This window comes from Gamsiella multidivaricata (genome assembly GCF_025024155.1).
Source record: "Gamsiella multidivaricata strain RSA 2152 chromosome Unknown BC939scaffold_10, whole genome shotgun sequence".
NCBI classification, from domain to species: Eukaryota; Fungi; Mortierellomycota; class Mortierellomycetes; order Mortierellales; family Mortierellaceae; genus Gamsiella; species Gamsiella multidivaricata.
The window spans coordinates 159,959-176,579 of NW_026251718.1; the positions used below are offsets into that span (position 1 = coordinate 159,959).

The window sequence follows — 16,621 nt, forward strand, 5'->3', positions numbered from 1 at the left end:
ATGTTCTGAAGCTGATATCTCTTTTATTTATAATAAGTAGCTATCTCACTCATCTTTGCGTGTACGTTGCTCCTCCTGGTGCGGCTCGTCGCTGTCAGCGTGCAATGGCCTATAGCTTTGGAATCTTAAGCGATTTGCTAGTGGCGGAGTAAGTGGTAGGAATAGTCAGTGTTTGGCCACGGAAAACATTTTTAAGAAACAAACCATAACGCGCTTGAAGAGGGAAGAACTCGGGATTAAAGGCACTTACCTGACCATTAAAGTCCCGCTGATGCCAAACATGGCCACCATGGCGTGGAAGGAATACCCAGGTATAACCTCGATCAGTCCTCCAGGCAATTGGTCGCCCACCTTGCCCAGATGTGTCAAATAAGCGAGCACAGCAACTAACGCAAGTGACGTTGGAATAGGCGTTCCTTCAAAATACTCGACTTTACCAGATTTGTCATGGGGCAAGATGGCAATTGTAGCATTGTACCGTGCCAAACGAGCAATTCCGCAGCAGATAAAGCAAACCAACACCACTGTATCTAGAAAGCTCTGCATTCCAAGCACGAATCCTAGGACAGCTGGGGCCACCCCAAAGGAGATCTAAGATCGCCACAATGAAGACAGGTAAGGACGAAAAAGATGGAGTTAGCATATGAGTACCGATTTCAGTACATGTCATAAGTCCAGCTGGACAACATTGTCAACTGCACATCGCATTTTCATTGCATATGTGAGCATGACGTCAATAGCGCTTGGCTTCTTAAAATAATGAATAGGTCGGCTCCGCTGATGATTTCACTGCGTATTGGCCTGGTCCTCCTATAAAGCTATTGTTTTTCCAGAATGGCGCCCATTGCTTGGGAGCCAGCTTTGGTCCGATGAATGCCCGGTACACATGACGTTGCGCAAGTTTTGTCGAGATCGAGTCATTGGAGGTGTGTATGTGTGAGAATTGGCGATGTGGGTATTGAAAGCACAAGTGCAATGCCAGTCTCCAGACCCTCCGGATCACAATGGCGCTGCCAAGATCACTCGACGTAGGGCTATTACTACTTACCGCATCGGCAAGCGAGTCTAGCTCCTGGCCAAGAATCGAGTTCGTGTCGCGCCAGCGGGCGACTCGACCATCAAAGACGTCGAAGGTGAAGCCCAAGGGGATGCACCACATGGCCATTCTCAGGTAATAAGGATCTTGGGTTATGACATAACGCAGGCTGGAAAAAATGGACAAAGAGCCACACACTCCATTGCCCAGAGTGATCACATCCGCGAGATTGAAGTTCCTGTTCATTGTGATCAGCGATGTTCATCCATCATGACATTCAAGACTGGTTAGAGTTGGCTCTTTGGAACAAGGACATAAAGACATGTGCAAGTGCGGTGCTTGAGTGCGAAGCAAGCATCAGTCGACATACCTGACCAAGTTGAAGTGTCCATCATCCCTCGTGAGATTCTTGACCTATCGAAGACGTATCCAACGCGGCATGGTGGAAGAAGCTGTTAGCGATTTCACGCGCTTGGTCCATGGGCAGAGAGACGAGAGAATAGAGAAGCTCAACATGGAGCAACAACGACAGATCTGTAGCCGTGGACTGAAGGGGCCAAGGTACCTGCTGGAACTGCTTCTTTGTCAGGGTTGCTGGTGGCGCCTCGAGCTCGGAGGTTCCCATACGAACGGCTTTTGGGCGCTGAGACATTGGAGATGGATTGGAATGTAATTGAAGTGCGCCGAGTGGTTCTTGCGAAGGAATGACAAGGAGGGAATAAGGGAAAGATAAAGAAAAAAAGAAAAAAATGACGAACGAGAAAAAGAATGAATTAATCTCCAGGCTGCAGCCGTCACCTGAAACGGAAAAAACGCCAAGCCCTCTACGCATGGGCCACAGAGCAAATTGTCCTCGCGTTGCAAGGCATGTAACAAACGGACCCTTGCCGAGACACCGTGATGCCCTTTTGACTTTAACCTCTTCCACCTTCGTTTTTAGCCTCCTTCCTAAACTTTTTTTTATCTCAGCGCGTTAGTGCGGCATAGTACGCTTCAATGGCCCATGCTCTTCTAGCGAGGTTATGGGAAACCAACGTACTAGGTTTCAATGGGCACATTGCTTCACGCTTCGGATGGCATATAACGTTGGTGCCATGGTGCAGAAGCAACGATGCTTTATTCAGGAAAATCGTTAATCGATCAGTAATGGTTACTACTTTCATGAAACGGTCAGATCAAGAAATTCAGTACATTGGACCCTTCTCCCAAAAATAGCGAGGTCCGCTTTACAACTCAGGACCTCGTCTTAAAAAGAAAAATAATAGCCTTGGTTACGTGGAGCTTTGGGTTCGAATATTGTATAGTAATACGCTCACTTTTCTAAAGCGGATGTCGTTTCTTTTTTTTTTTTAATAAAATTTCAATGGGTTCATTTCGCGTTGCAGCTTGTTGGCCAGGAACAAGACAAGACAGGATAGTGGCAAAATCGAAGGTTCGACAAATTTTGCTGCGCCGAACCGAGATGTTTCTGGTCCCAGGCACCGTAGTCTACCGGTTATCTGATGCTAAAATATCAACTCCTTATTTAAAAAACCTAATTGTATCCTTCAATCGTTTCTTGAATTTCTCTTTATGGCGATGATCATAAAAGCCAAGCTGCTATGTAATGAGCTGTACACGAAGGTGAGGCCTTGCACGCTGTCTTGAGGCGGCAATAGCGAGAGATGGCTAATTGTTATCAGTAGCGAGCAGCAGCGGTACTCGAGGAGGATGCAGTGGAGTGGAGTGCTTCGCCAAATGTAACTGTCCACAAAAATCGCCGGCCTTTTATATCTTTTTATCTTTCCAGCACTCCTTTTCTTAACGGAGGTCGGAACACTATTCCTTTTTGGTGCTGACAGCATCCTGTTCAATATACAGACCTATGTGGATTTATGCGCATGCTGCCTCTGTGCATAGCGTCTGATGTGCGCGAGGGCTTTGCGGACAGCGATTCTGCCTGTCTGCTGCTTTATTTGTCTGCCGCAGTCGCCTGTGCATTGTGCATGCCAACACGCAGTAGATGTCTTTTGCAGCCAAGAAGTGATGGCGCAGCATATTTTTCCGAGGAAAGACATGGCCGAGTCCTCTGCAACGAACCGCGCCCACTGAAAATATCACAGGTGGCATACACAGCGTTCAGACACAGATACTAATGGTCCCCCATGCGACACCATTCGCAGGGGGTAGGAATATAAATAGACACCGCCCACTCGCCCTCCTTTGATCTCGTTTTCTCTACGCCTCTCCCTTTGCCACCATACCCGAAGTGTCACACAACCAGATCATCCCGTCCGCTTCTTTGCCACCGACCTTCTCTTGTCTTCCAGGCCAGGTACATATAAAAACATTGGAATGCCATGTCTGTAAACACAAAAGAAAACGACTCCACCTCATCCGCTATACCTCACCGCTAAAACCATTACTTATTTGTGGACAAGACAGACAGCGAACAACACGTATCTTTGGCAGAAAGGAAAGAGCGCCATTGTAGGCCCTATTCAACATGTCTCAATTGCCCCAGCTGCCATTCGAGTGCATCCAATGCATCGTCTCCAAACTCGACGGCGACATCTTCACGCTCTTCAAGCTCCTGACCGTTCACAGCTCCTTCTTCAGAGCTACTCTCCCCGTACTCTATCGCGACCCTTATAGAGCATTGCATAACCAAGTACGACAGCATGCCTTGATGCGCAACCGCTCCTGGCCAGCCTTCTCATCTTCACTGCGAGCCAAGCAGCTGCTTTACTTGCTCATCCTATCCTGCCGTAGAGCAGATGATCTTGCGCCCTTCCTCACACCGGACTGGTGTGATCCGATCTCGCCCCTCGTCTCGGTTCGACCGCTCATGGCGGTTTACATCGATCATCTTGGAGATTTGCTTCACGATGGATGGATAAACACACTTAAGCTCTTGGCACCTGAACTCGACACTACTATGGAGCTTATCCTCATTCGCCAGTTTCGACTCCTGTTCTTGGATCATCAGAAGGAGCGTGTTCGAGACCTCTCTATCCCCGTCACCCATTTGGAGCCTTATATGGCTCTTGTTCCTCACCTGAAGAACCTGGAGCGGATCCGATTTTACGAAGATGAACTGGACGGTACTCAGGACCAAGACACGGACTGGAACCAAGCTCAAAATCTCGACCCTGAAGAGGCGCACGAGAATCACGAGAACAACACTCCAGATGCTAACAATCCTATTCCAGATGCAGAGGCGGCAGAGGAGAACCCAGATGCGACAGCGGAGGGTAATCCAGATACCAGCAACCCAGAATCAGATGCCGAGGTTGCAGAAAATAATGCAGATACCAACAACGCCGCGCCAAACGCAGTTATAGAGGAGGAAGCCCCATATGCGACACTGCAGGATAATTCAGACGCCAACAACTCCGTGCCGGGTACAGAAACAGTGGAGGTGCATTCAATGGAGATTGCAGGGATGAATGGGAACATTAGTGCTGATGAGTATGCTGAGGATGCAGGAGCCGCTAGAAACGAACCAGCAGAGCGGCAGCCTGAAGGAGGAGTGTCCGACAATGGAGTTGGAGCCGAGCACGAAGATGCAGTCCACGAAGGCGCAGAGAATAACGAGAGCGCAGGGGATAACGAAGGCGTACAGGACATATCCGTGATTACCGAAGCGGATAGCGGCGTCCAAGAGAATATTGGCGAGCAGGGCGAGAGCGAAGGCAATAACGGGGATAACGCCATTCGAGAGAGTGTCAATGGGAATAATGAGGAGCAGATCAACCATGATGTCGACGGTGTCCAGGAACACGTCGTTGAGGCCAACGCCGCCCAAAACAATAATGAGGACAACACCGACCGAGAGAACATCAACCAACACGACGGGGAGCAAGGCAATAACGAGAACGGCGATGAAGGTGGCGGCAACCAGGAGAACAATAATAACGGCGACGTCAATGATAACGGTAACAACAATAACGGCGACAACGGCGACAACGGCGGTCAGGAGGATGGCGAAGGGGACAATGCACAACAAGCGCCAGCGGAACCTCCATTTGATCCAACGCATCGCGCCGTGGCCTTTGTTAAGGCGCATCGAGCTTTGTTTAACCCAAGTCGCATTCCCGAGGGATCGAGCCAGCTCAAGAACCAAGGCTCCTGTCGAAAGCAGCCTCCATGTGGATACGGTCTTTTAGACATCAGGCCGCCATACCGATGGATCAACCCTGGCTCCAGCGATGCGCTAACCTTCGACAAGAGGTACATTGCCCTTCTGGAGGCTATGAAGTCTCCAGCCAACATCGACTTTTGCAACTGGATGTCTTTCGCGACTTTATTGGAGAGCATACCTGTGGATGGCATTACGCGCCTGGGGCAGTTCTGGAGTGACTTTTCCGATGTAAGATGGGATCAAGGAAAGTTCTTGCAGCGCTGCCGGAGCCTGGAGCGATTCAATTCATCTCTGCGTGGCCCCACAGTATTTGCATGGGCAGTGAAAGAACAGAAGGACCATGCGACCTACAAGGCTCTTCTTCAAAACGGGGTTGCCTGCTCTGTCGTTAGTCTTGCCGAGGGTAAGAGTCATGGCGGACACTTTGGTGCCGGTCCGGATCCAGTTCCTCTCCGCAGGATCACGCTCGATAAGGGAAACGATCTCTTTGTTGCGCCTGTTCTAAAGGACATTTGCCTGGCATTTAAAAACACACTTGAGTACATCACCGTCCGACTCCGCTCTGCAGAGGGCGATATTCCTCTTGGAATCGTTTTCAATATGCCACACCTGACTACATTGGATGTATGCATCAACCCTACTGCTCTTTTTACCGTCGGCGCAACGTTCCTGAAATCCTGCCCTTCCCTCAAAATCCTCAGGCTGGTGGATAGTTCCACCAGGGAACCTGATATGACGGGACGTCTTCAAGATCCATGGCAACTTCCTAATCTGCAGTCGCTCACACTCATTGGCAGCATTTGCGACGTCTTCAACTACGGGACATTCATGCACACTCCCGAGGTTCGCACTATTCGACTGGAGAAATCGTTCAGCGATTTTGGCGTGCGCAAGGTCAATGAGGAGTACCAAGAATATCTCTCGCAACCCTCTTGGTCATGGTATGCCAAATTGTTTCCATTTAGCTGATGAACGCTATGACCATGAATTGCATTGCGTTAACGCTTCCTATGCTATGTTTATCGTTGCTTATGCTTTTAGGAACTGGAGCTTGCCAAATCTTCGTCTGATGGTACTGAGAGGTGAGCCAGCACATCTCTTCCGACCATGTGTACTCCTTGGGGCACCTAAGCTGCAAAAGCTCCATCTGGACCTAGGAGCAGTTCCAAGGACAGTCAGCAGAGCTCGAGATTTCGTGTCAAGCCAAGAAGGTTTCTGCTCACCTGTTCGATCGTTGGTTCTCAAGGGCCGTTGGATCATGATAGAAACGGCGGATTTGTTTTGTCAGTTTATGGAGGCGTGGTTCAAGGACCTTCATTACCTAAGGGTTAACGCTTCAGAGTTCTCCAGCCACAAGGCGATTGTTGATGGTTTGCGCGGTATGAAGGATTTGCGCAAAGCGTACTTCCGTCGTCATCCAATCTCGTACTATACGGCATGGGAGCTCGGACTAGAGGAGGTCGCGCTCAAGTGCTCGAGAGAGTGGGACTTCAAACGTCGTCTTGAAGTTTCGATGATGGAAGCACGAGAACGACGAATCGCGGATCGTGAGCAGCAGCGGAAATGGGAGACAGAGGAGTTGGAGGAAACAAAGAGCCAAGAGCAAGAAGAGCTAGAGTTTATGGCCATGGCGTTCTCGTTTATGGAGTATGGTCAGGAAGGGGTGCCTGCTGCCAAGGACAGGGCTCGCTGCGAGACAACGGATAGTGCATGTGCGATTGATCAGGAACATGAGGAAGCGGCAGAGCGGCAGCGACGCAAGGAAGAGGAAGAAGCCTTGGAGGAACAAGAGTGGGAGCGAGAAAGCCTGAAGCAGTTGCAGAGGAGCGTCTACATGTTTAAGGGCAAGCGATACCATTCCGCCACACAACCGCGTAGAACATAGATCTGCTGCGATAATAAAACTTGTATATATGTATGTATTCGTTGCTTAAGAGTCTAGTTCTTATTTTTTAGATTCGGGATCAACTTTCGGGCTAGTCCGGCTGCACATTATTTTACGCCAAGACACATGAGGCGCAACACGCGGGCAGCCGGGCAGTTTTGGGTGTGGAGCCTGGCAGTGAACATAGGACGCCTACACCAAGCAAGACCTCAGAGTGGATCCACAGTTCCCCGGATGGAAGTTCACGATCCTTCTGTCCCCCTCTTTGGTTTGTATCACGTTGTCTTTTGATTTATCTGAAACAGGCACCACAGGGTGAGACATTTTGAAGTCGTCATAATGGACTGTCGAGCAGCGGGGTGCAGTGATAAAAACGCAAAGATCCTTTCGATCCCGCCGAAAAATGAATAAAAAAAAGAACACCTACGACACACAACAAGTTCAGGGTTTGTTGTAAAACCATGGCCTTTATTGTACTGTACATATATATTTACACTGCACAAAAGCCAACAAACAGCGATAACATTTGGTGTGTTCCTCGTTATCTTCCAGAATCCTGCTGCAAGCGAATGGTGAGTGATGAATGGCGAGTGGTGAATGGTAACGTTGGGTGGGTTGAGATAGCCACTTTTTTTTTTTTGTGAATGATGTCAGTCTTGGGTCCCTCAAGCCGCGACACCACTGTGGGCAGCAGCACGCTTACGCTTGTAGTCGTTGATGGCCGACTTGATGGCGTCCTCGGCGAGCACTATCATCGACAAAGGCGAAACAAAAGAGCAAAGAGAACGTTAGTGAACTAGAAACTAGAAACTAGTGCAAAGTGACATCGACAACGCAGTCAATGGAAGGGCTGCGCAACTGAATGAGCCTCTCCCAACAGATCCCAGAGGACATACTTGAGCAATGCATCTTGACAGGAGGCAAGCAAAGTTCCTTAGCGACTTCCGTATTCTTGATGGCGCTGGCATCCTCGAGAGTCATTCCACGGACACGCTCGGTCATATAGCTGGAAGACGCGATGGCCGAACCACAGCCGAATGTCTTGAATTTGACATCGACAATCTTTCCTGATGCCTCGTCGACCTTGATTTGCAACTTCATGACATCACCGCAGGCAGGTGCGCCCACAAGGCCAGTTCCGACAAAAGGATCCGACTTGTTGAGCGAGCCGACATTGCGGGGACGCTCATAGTGATCAATAACCTATTGTAGCGAGGTCAAGGTTAGTTATCAGGTATGTCACAGGAGTGGGTGATAGGAAACGATAAAGTAGTATCAAACACTACCTTTGGGTGATAGGAGCGGGTGGCGATAACCGAGAAGGCAGGCTTTGCGAAGAGGGAGCGGGAAGCAGTGAAGAGAGTAGAGCGCAACATGATTGTGAGTAAGTGAGTGGAGTGGAGTGGAGAGATAAAGTGTACCATGGGGCAAGTGGGTCACTTTTATCCGAATAAGGCGAATTCGAGTATCACACAGTCACAAGTGGCTTGCTGGATTCGCTCTAAACAACAATGCCTCAAAAAAAAAAAAGTGCCTCCATCAGCTGCATCCTTTGCAGCCCTGTCTTGTTCTCCCATCTCCTCGTCCCTCTGTCTCTTTGACAGCATCCTCTTCTTCTTTTTCACCCTATATAACTCAGCCTTATTCACGGACGCCATGAGGCCTCTCACAGAACTGGAAACCAAGACGTTCTTCGAAAAGCTGGCAAAATAGTAAGGGCGCTCTCGACTCGAATAACAGGCATTGAGATTTAAGTGGCAACTAAGTGGCGACCTATTGGCATCTGCACACGCTCACTGGGCTCAGGAGCGACTATACAAGAGAAAATAACAGTGCAAACCCATATGAAAGAGTGGTCGAGAATATAAGAGACTAACATATGCGCCTTATCTCCATCCATGAATAATTGAACTTTAGTATTGGACGCAATATCACCCATCTGATTGACCGTGGTGACGAAACATACTGCTTCCGTCTTCACCGCGATCGCGTCTACTATGTCAGGTAAGGGGATATTTGATTGGCAGAAACATTTCTGTTTTCTAAGGAACAGGCGCATGCATATTGACCATCATTTCTATGTATTGGTATCCGGTCGATATAGCGAGTCGGTGATGCGCAAAGCAACCAGCGTAGGGCGTGACCAATTGATCTCCCTCGGCATCTGCTTTGGAAAATTCACAAAGACTGGAAAGTTTCGCATGCATGTCACCTGCCTGGACTACATTGCTCAATATGCTAAGGTATGTATGCCTCACTCGTCATTTACTATAACTCTACAGTCAGGGACAGCGTCAAAGAACAGGATTCAACAGGGCAATATCTTCATATATGCAGGATCACCACATAAAGCAATCTGCGACAGTCCAGTCAATTTGATTTTCAGGCTCGGAAACGCCATTCTGCACGTATAAATTAACCTTGAAGACCATCGCGATAATGAATCATACTACATCTCAAGCAACATCACAAAAAACGGACCGCAGCTTCAGCTCATCGGACATATATGATATACAGCGTGTCGTAGACGAAGAGATTGAAGTGTGATGCGATATGCAATGCGACTTCAATTGCGCGGACAGGAATACAAGGGTGTCTTCTACTGAATCAAACAGAAAAGCTGTATCGTGTAATTACTCATACTTTTTTTTTTTTTTTCTGTTTCTTCTCCTTGTTCATATCTTCTGTGCCACTTAGCACAAGGTCTGGATCAAGCCCAACGGCGAGATGCCATTCTTATATGGAAACCATGTTGTCAAAGCACACATCGGTCGTGTCACGGAGGACACGCCAGAGCATCAGGGAGTGATTGTCTACTCGATGACGGATGTGCCATTGGGATTCGGAGTGACAGCACGATCGACATCGGATACACGCAAGATGGAGCCCACGGCCATCGTTGTATTCCACCAGGCTGATATCGGAGAGTACCTTCGCCAGGAAGACACCTTGTTCTAAACCCTTGCGACATATTCCCAATTGTCTTCGGTTCCCGCTTTCTCTTACACTTCTTTCATTCGTCCACAGCTTTCATTTTTCCATTTTTGCATCACTCCAAAAAATAAAAAAATAATCTGCACGTTGCACATGCAATGTGGTGTTCAAGCAATATGATCGCGCATAAGATGGTGACGCCTGCATTCTGCTGGTCCATATGATCCGTGCGCGCAGTGATGATTTGAGTGTGGCTGTGCGGGCGCAGCACGAATATTGTACGACGCGTCGCTATTATTTTTCGTTTATGATACAGATCAAGCAAAAAATTCCCGCTATAGTCCCTCTTCCATATGAGCGACTTTAGAGCGGTCATTCCTAACTTCACCTCGACTCATATCGACCAACTCACATCCTCCTCTGGCGCCCTTGTCCTCACTCAAATGCTTCTCCACTAAGGCATCTTCACCTGGTGGCAACCTCATGCCCAGCTCTTCCTCTGCAGCGGTCGTGAACTCAATGTTGTACTTGCATTGTCTCAATTGTTGCCGTATATTCGTCTGCTTCTCTTCATCTTCCTTGTACTTTGCCAGGTCCAATTTCTTCTGCTCAGCTCCTCCGAGACATGTGAGCACGATTGGTATGCCCAAAACGAGCACTCCAGCCATGGTTAAAGAAAGTGCAGTGAAGCCGAAATGCTCATACACAATTCCGGACACGACGGGTCCGATCAGCACACCGATCGAGAAGGCCATGTTGAACATGGCATAGGCCCTTGCGAACCCATCCCCAGTGCCCGTCGTTCGCACAACGGCCGAGAGCTCGCCTAATACGGGCGTTAAAACCGCGGTTCCTGACATTCCAATGACCACGAACAAAATGACAATCATTGAAAGCGAGTGCTGGTAGAACCCGGCGGCTGCGATGGAACATGCACAGATAATTAAAGATACTGAGCAGATCACTTTCGCGCCAATCTTGTCTGACAGGGCGCCTGATTAATGCATGATATCCAGAACAAATAAAAGAGAGTACAATGTTAGACCTATAGCGAGTGTTCAAGCACCTCATTTCATAAAACTAATGCTTGGACCTATCGTCGTTTACCTGACAAGGGAGCGGTGAGAGTCGGAAGAGAAAACGCCATAAAGACTAATCCGATGCGCTCTGAGGTTAGGTTAAACGTACTGGCCAGGTGCAAAGGTACTGTCGGTTCCGCACCTGAGAACACAAAAGCGTTGCAGGCCGTCACGATAATGCATCCGAGGAGTCGCTTGTTTTTGACGAGTTTCCAAAAGCTGGTGCTCTCCTCTAAACGCTCCTGCCTGCGGATCGCAACGACCTCGGCTTCTTCTTCACTTGCCTCGTTCCGCATTCCCTTCTCCCTCAAAGTCCTAACAATCTCCTCACGCTCCTCAATGATCAATGCACGGCATCCAAAGTCAATCATGGTAATAATGCAGCAGAAGATAAACGGCGCCTGGTATCCGCCGCGCTCATACAGGATTCCGCCAAGAGGTGGTCCCATCATGAGACCAAGGGTGTAACCGATCAATGCCTTGCCCATCTGCACGCCCAGCGTGTGGGCCGGGAAGACATCTGTGATCAAGGCAAGACCAAGAGTCCACACCGATCCACCGGCAACGCCCTGCAAGAGCCGAGCCAACAGGAAGATATAGAAATTGGTCGCGAACATGAAAAGGACGGTCGAGAGCAGCATTCCGACCAGTCCGATCAACATGGGAACTCGACGGGACACAAAATAGTCGCCCAAGACTCCAAACAATGGCGAAGATAGCAAAATGCCGATTGCATAGGTGGCCAGCAACAGTCCGGTGTCCGTGGCTCCTCCCTGGACCTTATCCGAGACAATAAATGGTATAATGGGTACGATAATGCCATACTATTTTTCAAATGAGGCGAATAGCGATTAGCGCCTGCCTGAAATGAATAGATTGCTGCAACACAAGAGCTTGATCTGCATATTTTTTTTTTTTTTACCGTGGCCATATCGACAAAAAGCGCAAGGAAAACTGTAAAGAGGATGAAATTGGGCGACCTTCGAAGACGCCCAAAGCATCCATGTCTTTGCAGAGAGATGCTGACGTTACTGCTTGCTCGTCTCAACACATGGTCCTGCTTCTTTGCATCGCTGTAATCCTCAAAAAAGTCGTCTTCGGATTCACTGCTGCTGAATCTGCTCTCCTTTAGTGGAGGGATCCTATTTATGACTCCTCTGCGATCCTTATCAACAGAATTTCGTCTTCGGCGGTGACTCGGTCTTCGCGCGGACGAGCTGGAATGCGATGAACGGGTTGACTGAGCAGGGCTGATCTCGATCTCGACTGGAGGAAGAAGTACACTACCTGTCGGACTGCTCGGGATAGACAAAAGTCGCGTGCCGCCTGCGATGGGACTTTGATGCTGACTGCCGTGGTTGGTATGAGGATATGAAGCCATGATATTAATGCTGTGTGTTTTTTTTTTTAAATAAAAACGCGGTATGAAAATTAAGAGCGCCAAGGAGTGACACAGAAAACTTGTTAACGAAGTGTGAATGGTAATTCAGAGTTGCGATCCGAGATGAGGAGCCTAGAGGAACGTCGAGTATCGGCAAAAGCAAAGGTTTTGAAAATAAGAAAGAAAACAGATCGATTAGCACTACCCTTGAACTCCTTTTTTTATTTACGCTTTTCGCGATGGATCGCCTCATTCTTCTGCTACCAAAGAAAAAAAAATATAATCCTAAAGTTCCGATTTGAACTTGCATGGGGGGCAGGGCATAAAGAAATACACAACCACGCCACTTGGGTAATTGCAGGTTGCGGGTTGCGTGTGTGTCTCTACGCTTGTGTGGGGAGAGATCCTAAAGGGACCCAATAAATACATGCTGGAATGTGGAACTCGGTTCTTGAAGATACTCTTTTGCAGCCGCTCACGCGACTCAATACAATTAGACTTGCAAAAAAAAAAAAACTAGTGTTCAAGTAGACACAGTGATCAGCAAATGATCTGTAGAAATTATAGCATCAGGGTCGTGGTTAAACATTTAGGTAAAGCAAGGCTGCGTGCTATATTGTAACCATTATATATTGTTGCCCAAAAATACAGACGATGCTGCAAGGAAGACGACGAAGGTATATAGTATATATGTATATGTCTATGAGCAGCTCAAAATGCTACTTCTCTTATGCAATCACCCCTCGATCCCAAGTCCGACTCCATGGGTTTTCTGCGGCTGCTGGTGTTGTGTCGAGTGATGCTGAACTTGCTGATAGGGCTGCTGAGAGTTTGATGGAGAAGATAGAGCATGGTGCTGGTACGACTGTGGCAGCGAGTGGGCTAGTGCAGCGTGCGGCGATCCATTTCCAACTCGCAACTTCTTCTGCTCCACATATGATCGATGGACGCGGTTCGACTTGAGATGGACCTCAAAGTTCTGCAGTGTGCCATCAGGCCCGGAGTTGTAGAGTTTTCCTGGGGGGCATTCCAAGCACCGCACACGATAATCTTCGGTCGAGAGTCCATTTCTGCTACCACCAATGATTTCTAACCCACTGCCCGAGCGTACAAGAATCTCGAAACGATCTGACGGATAGATTTGCTGAAGCCGAAATTGATCCTGGGCAAGACTCTTGGGCATGTTCTGTAATAGCACCCGAGCGAATGAATGTCAGTCTCATCTACAGCAAAGACCCGATCTTCCGTATCGTACAAAGTGCTTGGCATTGAACCTCTCAATATTACTCAGTGTAGGACTGCAAAATGACTGGAGCCGATTTGAGACCACTAGCCTTACCTCTGCTGGCACAAAACTCGACTGCATTGGTGGCATGGTGGATGGCATCGCGGTCGTTGGTCGCAGATTGAATGCACTGCTTCCAGACGGCGGGGACGAAAATGGCGCATTGGGCTCGGGGGTCGTTGCATATGTAGATCGTCCAATCTGCTGTGGGGTCCGCGGCTCTACGGGGGAAGAATGTCCAACGACTAGCGGCGCAACGGGCGCATTGCAGGGAACGAAAACAGGTGACAAAGGATGGTGGCATAAGAAACACGATGCAAAAACACACGCGGACATTCTCTTTTTTTCCCCTTTCACTCTTTTTTTTGTTTTCTTTTTTTTTCTTCTTTTTTTCGGTTTTTTATTCCTCTGTGTTTGTTCGTTATCGCAGAATGGCGGTCATTATTCACCTTCTTTACTGCTCTGTACTGGTGTAGTCTCTCGCATGGGTGAGTTTGCATGGTGCTCCCGGCTGCTACCACCGCTCCCTAGCTTGTCCCTTGACCCATGCAAAGACTCTCTGGTGTGAGATGCCGAGATACTCCCTACACCAGGCAGTCCAAGATGATGAATGGAGAAATCAGATCCCGAGCCCCTCAGTTTCCGCGTCATGCGATGATGATGCGCCGGTGTTCCCTGGCCTGCCAGAGATGATGTCGGTGCCGAAAGCGATCCAACAGGCGAGTGATCGTGCGCCATTGTAGTTCTCCTCGTCATTGGCCCCAGTCGATTGATAAGCGCTGGATCATGTTGCTGAAGGTCCTGTAATGGGTCGGCGGCCTCCGACGTATGTCCATGGTGTAACAGCGTTCTCTTTGTTTTCGACGGCTCCCGATCAGGAAGAATAACGCCTCTTCGACCACGCGTCTGCCGACGTTTCCGCCTAAGAGTTGAGAATATAGTCTGTTAAACCAGATCAAATTGGATATGTCAAAGGTAACAAAAGCAGAATCTCAATCCTTTCAAAGACCAATTCAAGTAGCTTACCTTTTATCGCGTTCGCGGTCCCTCTCCAGCTTGTCTATTTCGGGTTCGGTCAACTTCTCCAGGATAGGAGTGAATTGGTCCACGACATCTTCCTCGCGCAGAATATTGGTGATTTTAGGCAGGAAGCTGCTTCGCAAGTCTTCATCGTGCACTGAGCTTCCATCATAGTTGTAGCCGATCAAATTGAGGCACTTTGTATGCGTTTGAACTTGCTCACGGATCGAATGGGCAATGGCGGTCCTAAAAAGAGCAAACAAACACAGGTAATCGAGTTAGCCTGGGGGGCCGAACACGCTTGTTTTTTCTTTTTGCTCATGCATATGATATGGGTCCCGATAACATGCCTAAATTCGCCACCCAAGCCTAATTCAGATGCGAGTACTTCCGCAAAGTGCTCTGGGTCGTTATTGGGACAAGAAATGTCCCATTCAAACTGGTCGATCAGCGATGTGTTCGCAACAGTGATATCAATCTATGTGCAGATATACAAAGTAAAGGAAGATGTCGGTATTTCTGGATCGCCAAAGACCTTGCGACATATTTTATCCATTGAAGGTGGCCCTGTAGTGATACCTTGATCAAAATGCGGAGTTCGGCAGATTTTGATTCTTCTGGAGCTCCTGATTCCAAGTCTCCTGTAGGCGGTTCTGCTGTGCTCAGCGCTGGTAGGTGGTAATCCTGAATCTGATCGCGTATCGACCTTGATACCTGAGGAGCGAATTGGTGGACAGGGAACTGCAGGTCTTCACACAGTACTTCCGCGAAATGTTCAGGGGTGATGAGAGACTCTAACAACATAGACAGAAAGTATGTCGATTAGCAGTGTAGCCTGAGACATGTTCACGCGCTGTTTAAAAAACACGAATAGAAGGCAATTGCATTACCATGTAAGTTCCATGTAAATGTATCCCGCAAGACAAGCCCGTCAACATCGATTTCGAGTCGGATCGGCACAAGTGCATCCTCCTTTGAAGCTTGCTCCTCGATCATAGTCTTGGAACTATCGCAATGAAATCGATAAAGTTGGAAAATATCGTGTTAATGGTTTAATGGTGGAGAGAATCAGCCGGCCTCGAATTATGAATGATCAAGACAGCCAGGCATCAGCACTTACAAGACAAACTCTTTGGACTTCCTGGCGCGCCTCCGATGAGCTGGATACACAATGTGAAACGCGTTTGGAGCAGGGCCGTTGGTGGCGGGGGTTCCACTGCCGTTGCCGTACGAAGGGTGGTATCCAGGCCCGAAGATGTCTGCACCTACTTGCGCTGTTTGTCTGATCTCGAGCTGCTTTCCATGAGCGAGGGCCACTTGCATCTGCCTCTGCTGCTCGAATGCCGTGACAAAGATGGCGTCCCGTCTCATGTATCCTTCCAGTTCTGATCGTTGCGCATCTGTCATGGGCGGGTTTGGTCCGATTTGCACTGTCGTTGAATTCTGATGTGGCAGAAGCGAGGACGCGACATTGGGGACCATTGGGCCATTCGTCAGGGCTGCTTCTGACATCATGGATATGCTGCTGAACGGACCTGGTGAAGAGGAGCGAGTGATTACGACGGAAAAGGCGTTGGCGGTAGTTCTGAAGAGGAAATGCAAACAGCTCAGATGAAAAGGAGATGGGGAGTGGCCAAGGTGTGAGTGTCCTTGTTGCTGCTTCTGCTTCTGCTGCCGGTGCTGGCCGTGACTAGTGCTGCCACTGCTATTGCTGCTGTTGCTTCCGCTGTTGGCCGAGTTGGATTCGACTCGACTTTTGTGTCCTTGGGTTCAGTAGATGAGGACTTTTGAAGACATGTTATTTTTCTTTTTAGAGACGTGCTCGCGATGAGCTCCACGTGACTTAAACTGCAATGGCCCTCGAAGTAGCTTTCTACC

The 16,621-nt window shown here is 48.7% G+C and overlaps 6 protein-coding genes across 6 annotated transcripts; 2 read left to right on the plus strand and 4 right to left on the minus strand.

Moving 5' to 3' along the window:
- Nucleotide 1: 1 nt before the first annotated feature.
- Nucleotides 2-1,786, minus strand: BC939DRAFT_441077 (uncharacterized protein). The gene is made up of 5 exons (XM_051554167.1): nt 1,602-1,786; nt 1,407-1,450; nt 1,049-1,274; nt 251-591; nt 2-137 (listed from the first exon to the last, which is right to left on the minus strand). Exons 1-5 carry the CDS (start codon nt 1,686-1,688, stop codon nt 110-112), a joined length of 726 nt encoding a protein of 241 aa, XP_051415633.1. The 5' UTR covers nt 1,689-1,786; the 3' UTR covers nt 2-109.
- A 1,477-nt stretch (nt 1,787-3,263) lies between these two features.
- BC939DRAFT_441084 (uncharacterized protein) lies at nt 3,264-7,138 on the plus strand. The gene is made up of 3 exons (XM_051554168.1): nt 3,264-3,350; nt 3,461-6,100; nt 6,201-7,138. The coding sequence occupies exons 2-3, from the start codon at nt 3,522-3,524 to the stop codon at nt 7,042-7,044; spliced, it is 3,423 nt and encodes a 1,140-aa protein (XP_051415634.1). The 5' UTR covers nt 3,264-3,350; nt 3,461-3,521; the 3' UTR covers nt 7,045-7,138.
- A 328-nt stretch (nt 7,139-7,466) lies between these two features.
- BC939DRAFT_441087 (putative ISU1 protein) lies at nt 7,467-8,564 on the minus strand. The gene is made up of 3 exons (XM_051554169.1): nt 8,331-8,564; nt 7,941-8,247; nt 7,467-7,792 (listed from the first exon to the last, which is right to left on the minus strand). Exons 1-3 carry the CDS (start codon nt 8,466-8,468, stop codon nt 7,710-7,712), a joined length of 528 nt encoding a protein of 175 aa, XP_051415635.1. The 5' UTR covers nt 8,469-8,564; the 3' UTR covers nt 7,467-7,709.
- Nucleotides 8,565-8,590: 26 nt separating this feature from the next.
- On the plus strand, nt 8,591-10,152 carry BC939DRAFT_441090 (uncharacterized protein). Its single transcript, XM_051554170.1, has 4 exons — nt 8,591-8,756; nt 8,962-9,048; nt 9,149-9,287; nt 9,742-10,152. Exons 1-4 carry the CDS (start codon nt 8,701-8,703, stop codon nt 10,000-10,002), a joined length of 543 nt encoding a protein of 180 aa, XP_051415636.1. The 5' UTR covers nt 8,591-8,700; the 3' UTR covers nt 10,003-10,152.
- A 161-nt stretch (nt 10,153-10,313) lies between these two features.
- Nucleotides 10,314-12,438, minus strand: BC939DRAFT_474118 (major facilitator superfamily domain-containing protein; the record flags this gene model as incomplete). The annotated part of the gene is made up of 3 exons (XM_051558395.1): nt 10,314-10,972; nt 11,086-11,881; nt 11,980-12,438. 3 exons carry the CDS (start codon nt 12,436-12,438, stop codon nt 10,314-10,316), a joined length of 1,914 nt encoding a protein of 637 aa, XP_051415637.1.
- A 621-nt stretch (nt 12,439-13,059) lies between these two features.
- On the minus strand, nt 13,060-16,618 carry BC939DRAFT_441095 (uncharacterized protein). The gene is made up of 8 exons (XM_051554171.1): nt 15,864-16,618; nt 15,634-15,749; nt 15,323-15,537; nt 15,094-15,221; nt 14,750-14,989; nt 14,173-14,645; nt 13,778-13,968; nt 13,060-13,624 (listed from the first exon to the last, which is right to left on the minus strand). The coding sequence occupies exons 1-8, from the start codon at nt 16,256-16,258 to the stop codon at nt 13,175-13,177; spliced, it is 2,208 nt and encodes a 735-aa protein (XP_051415638.1). The 5' UTR covers nt 16,259-16,618; the 3' UTR covers nt 13,060-13,174.
- Between the last annotated feature and the right edge of the window lie 3 nt (nt 16,619-16,621).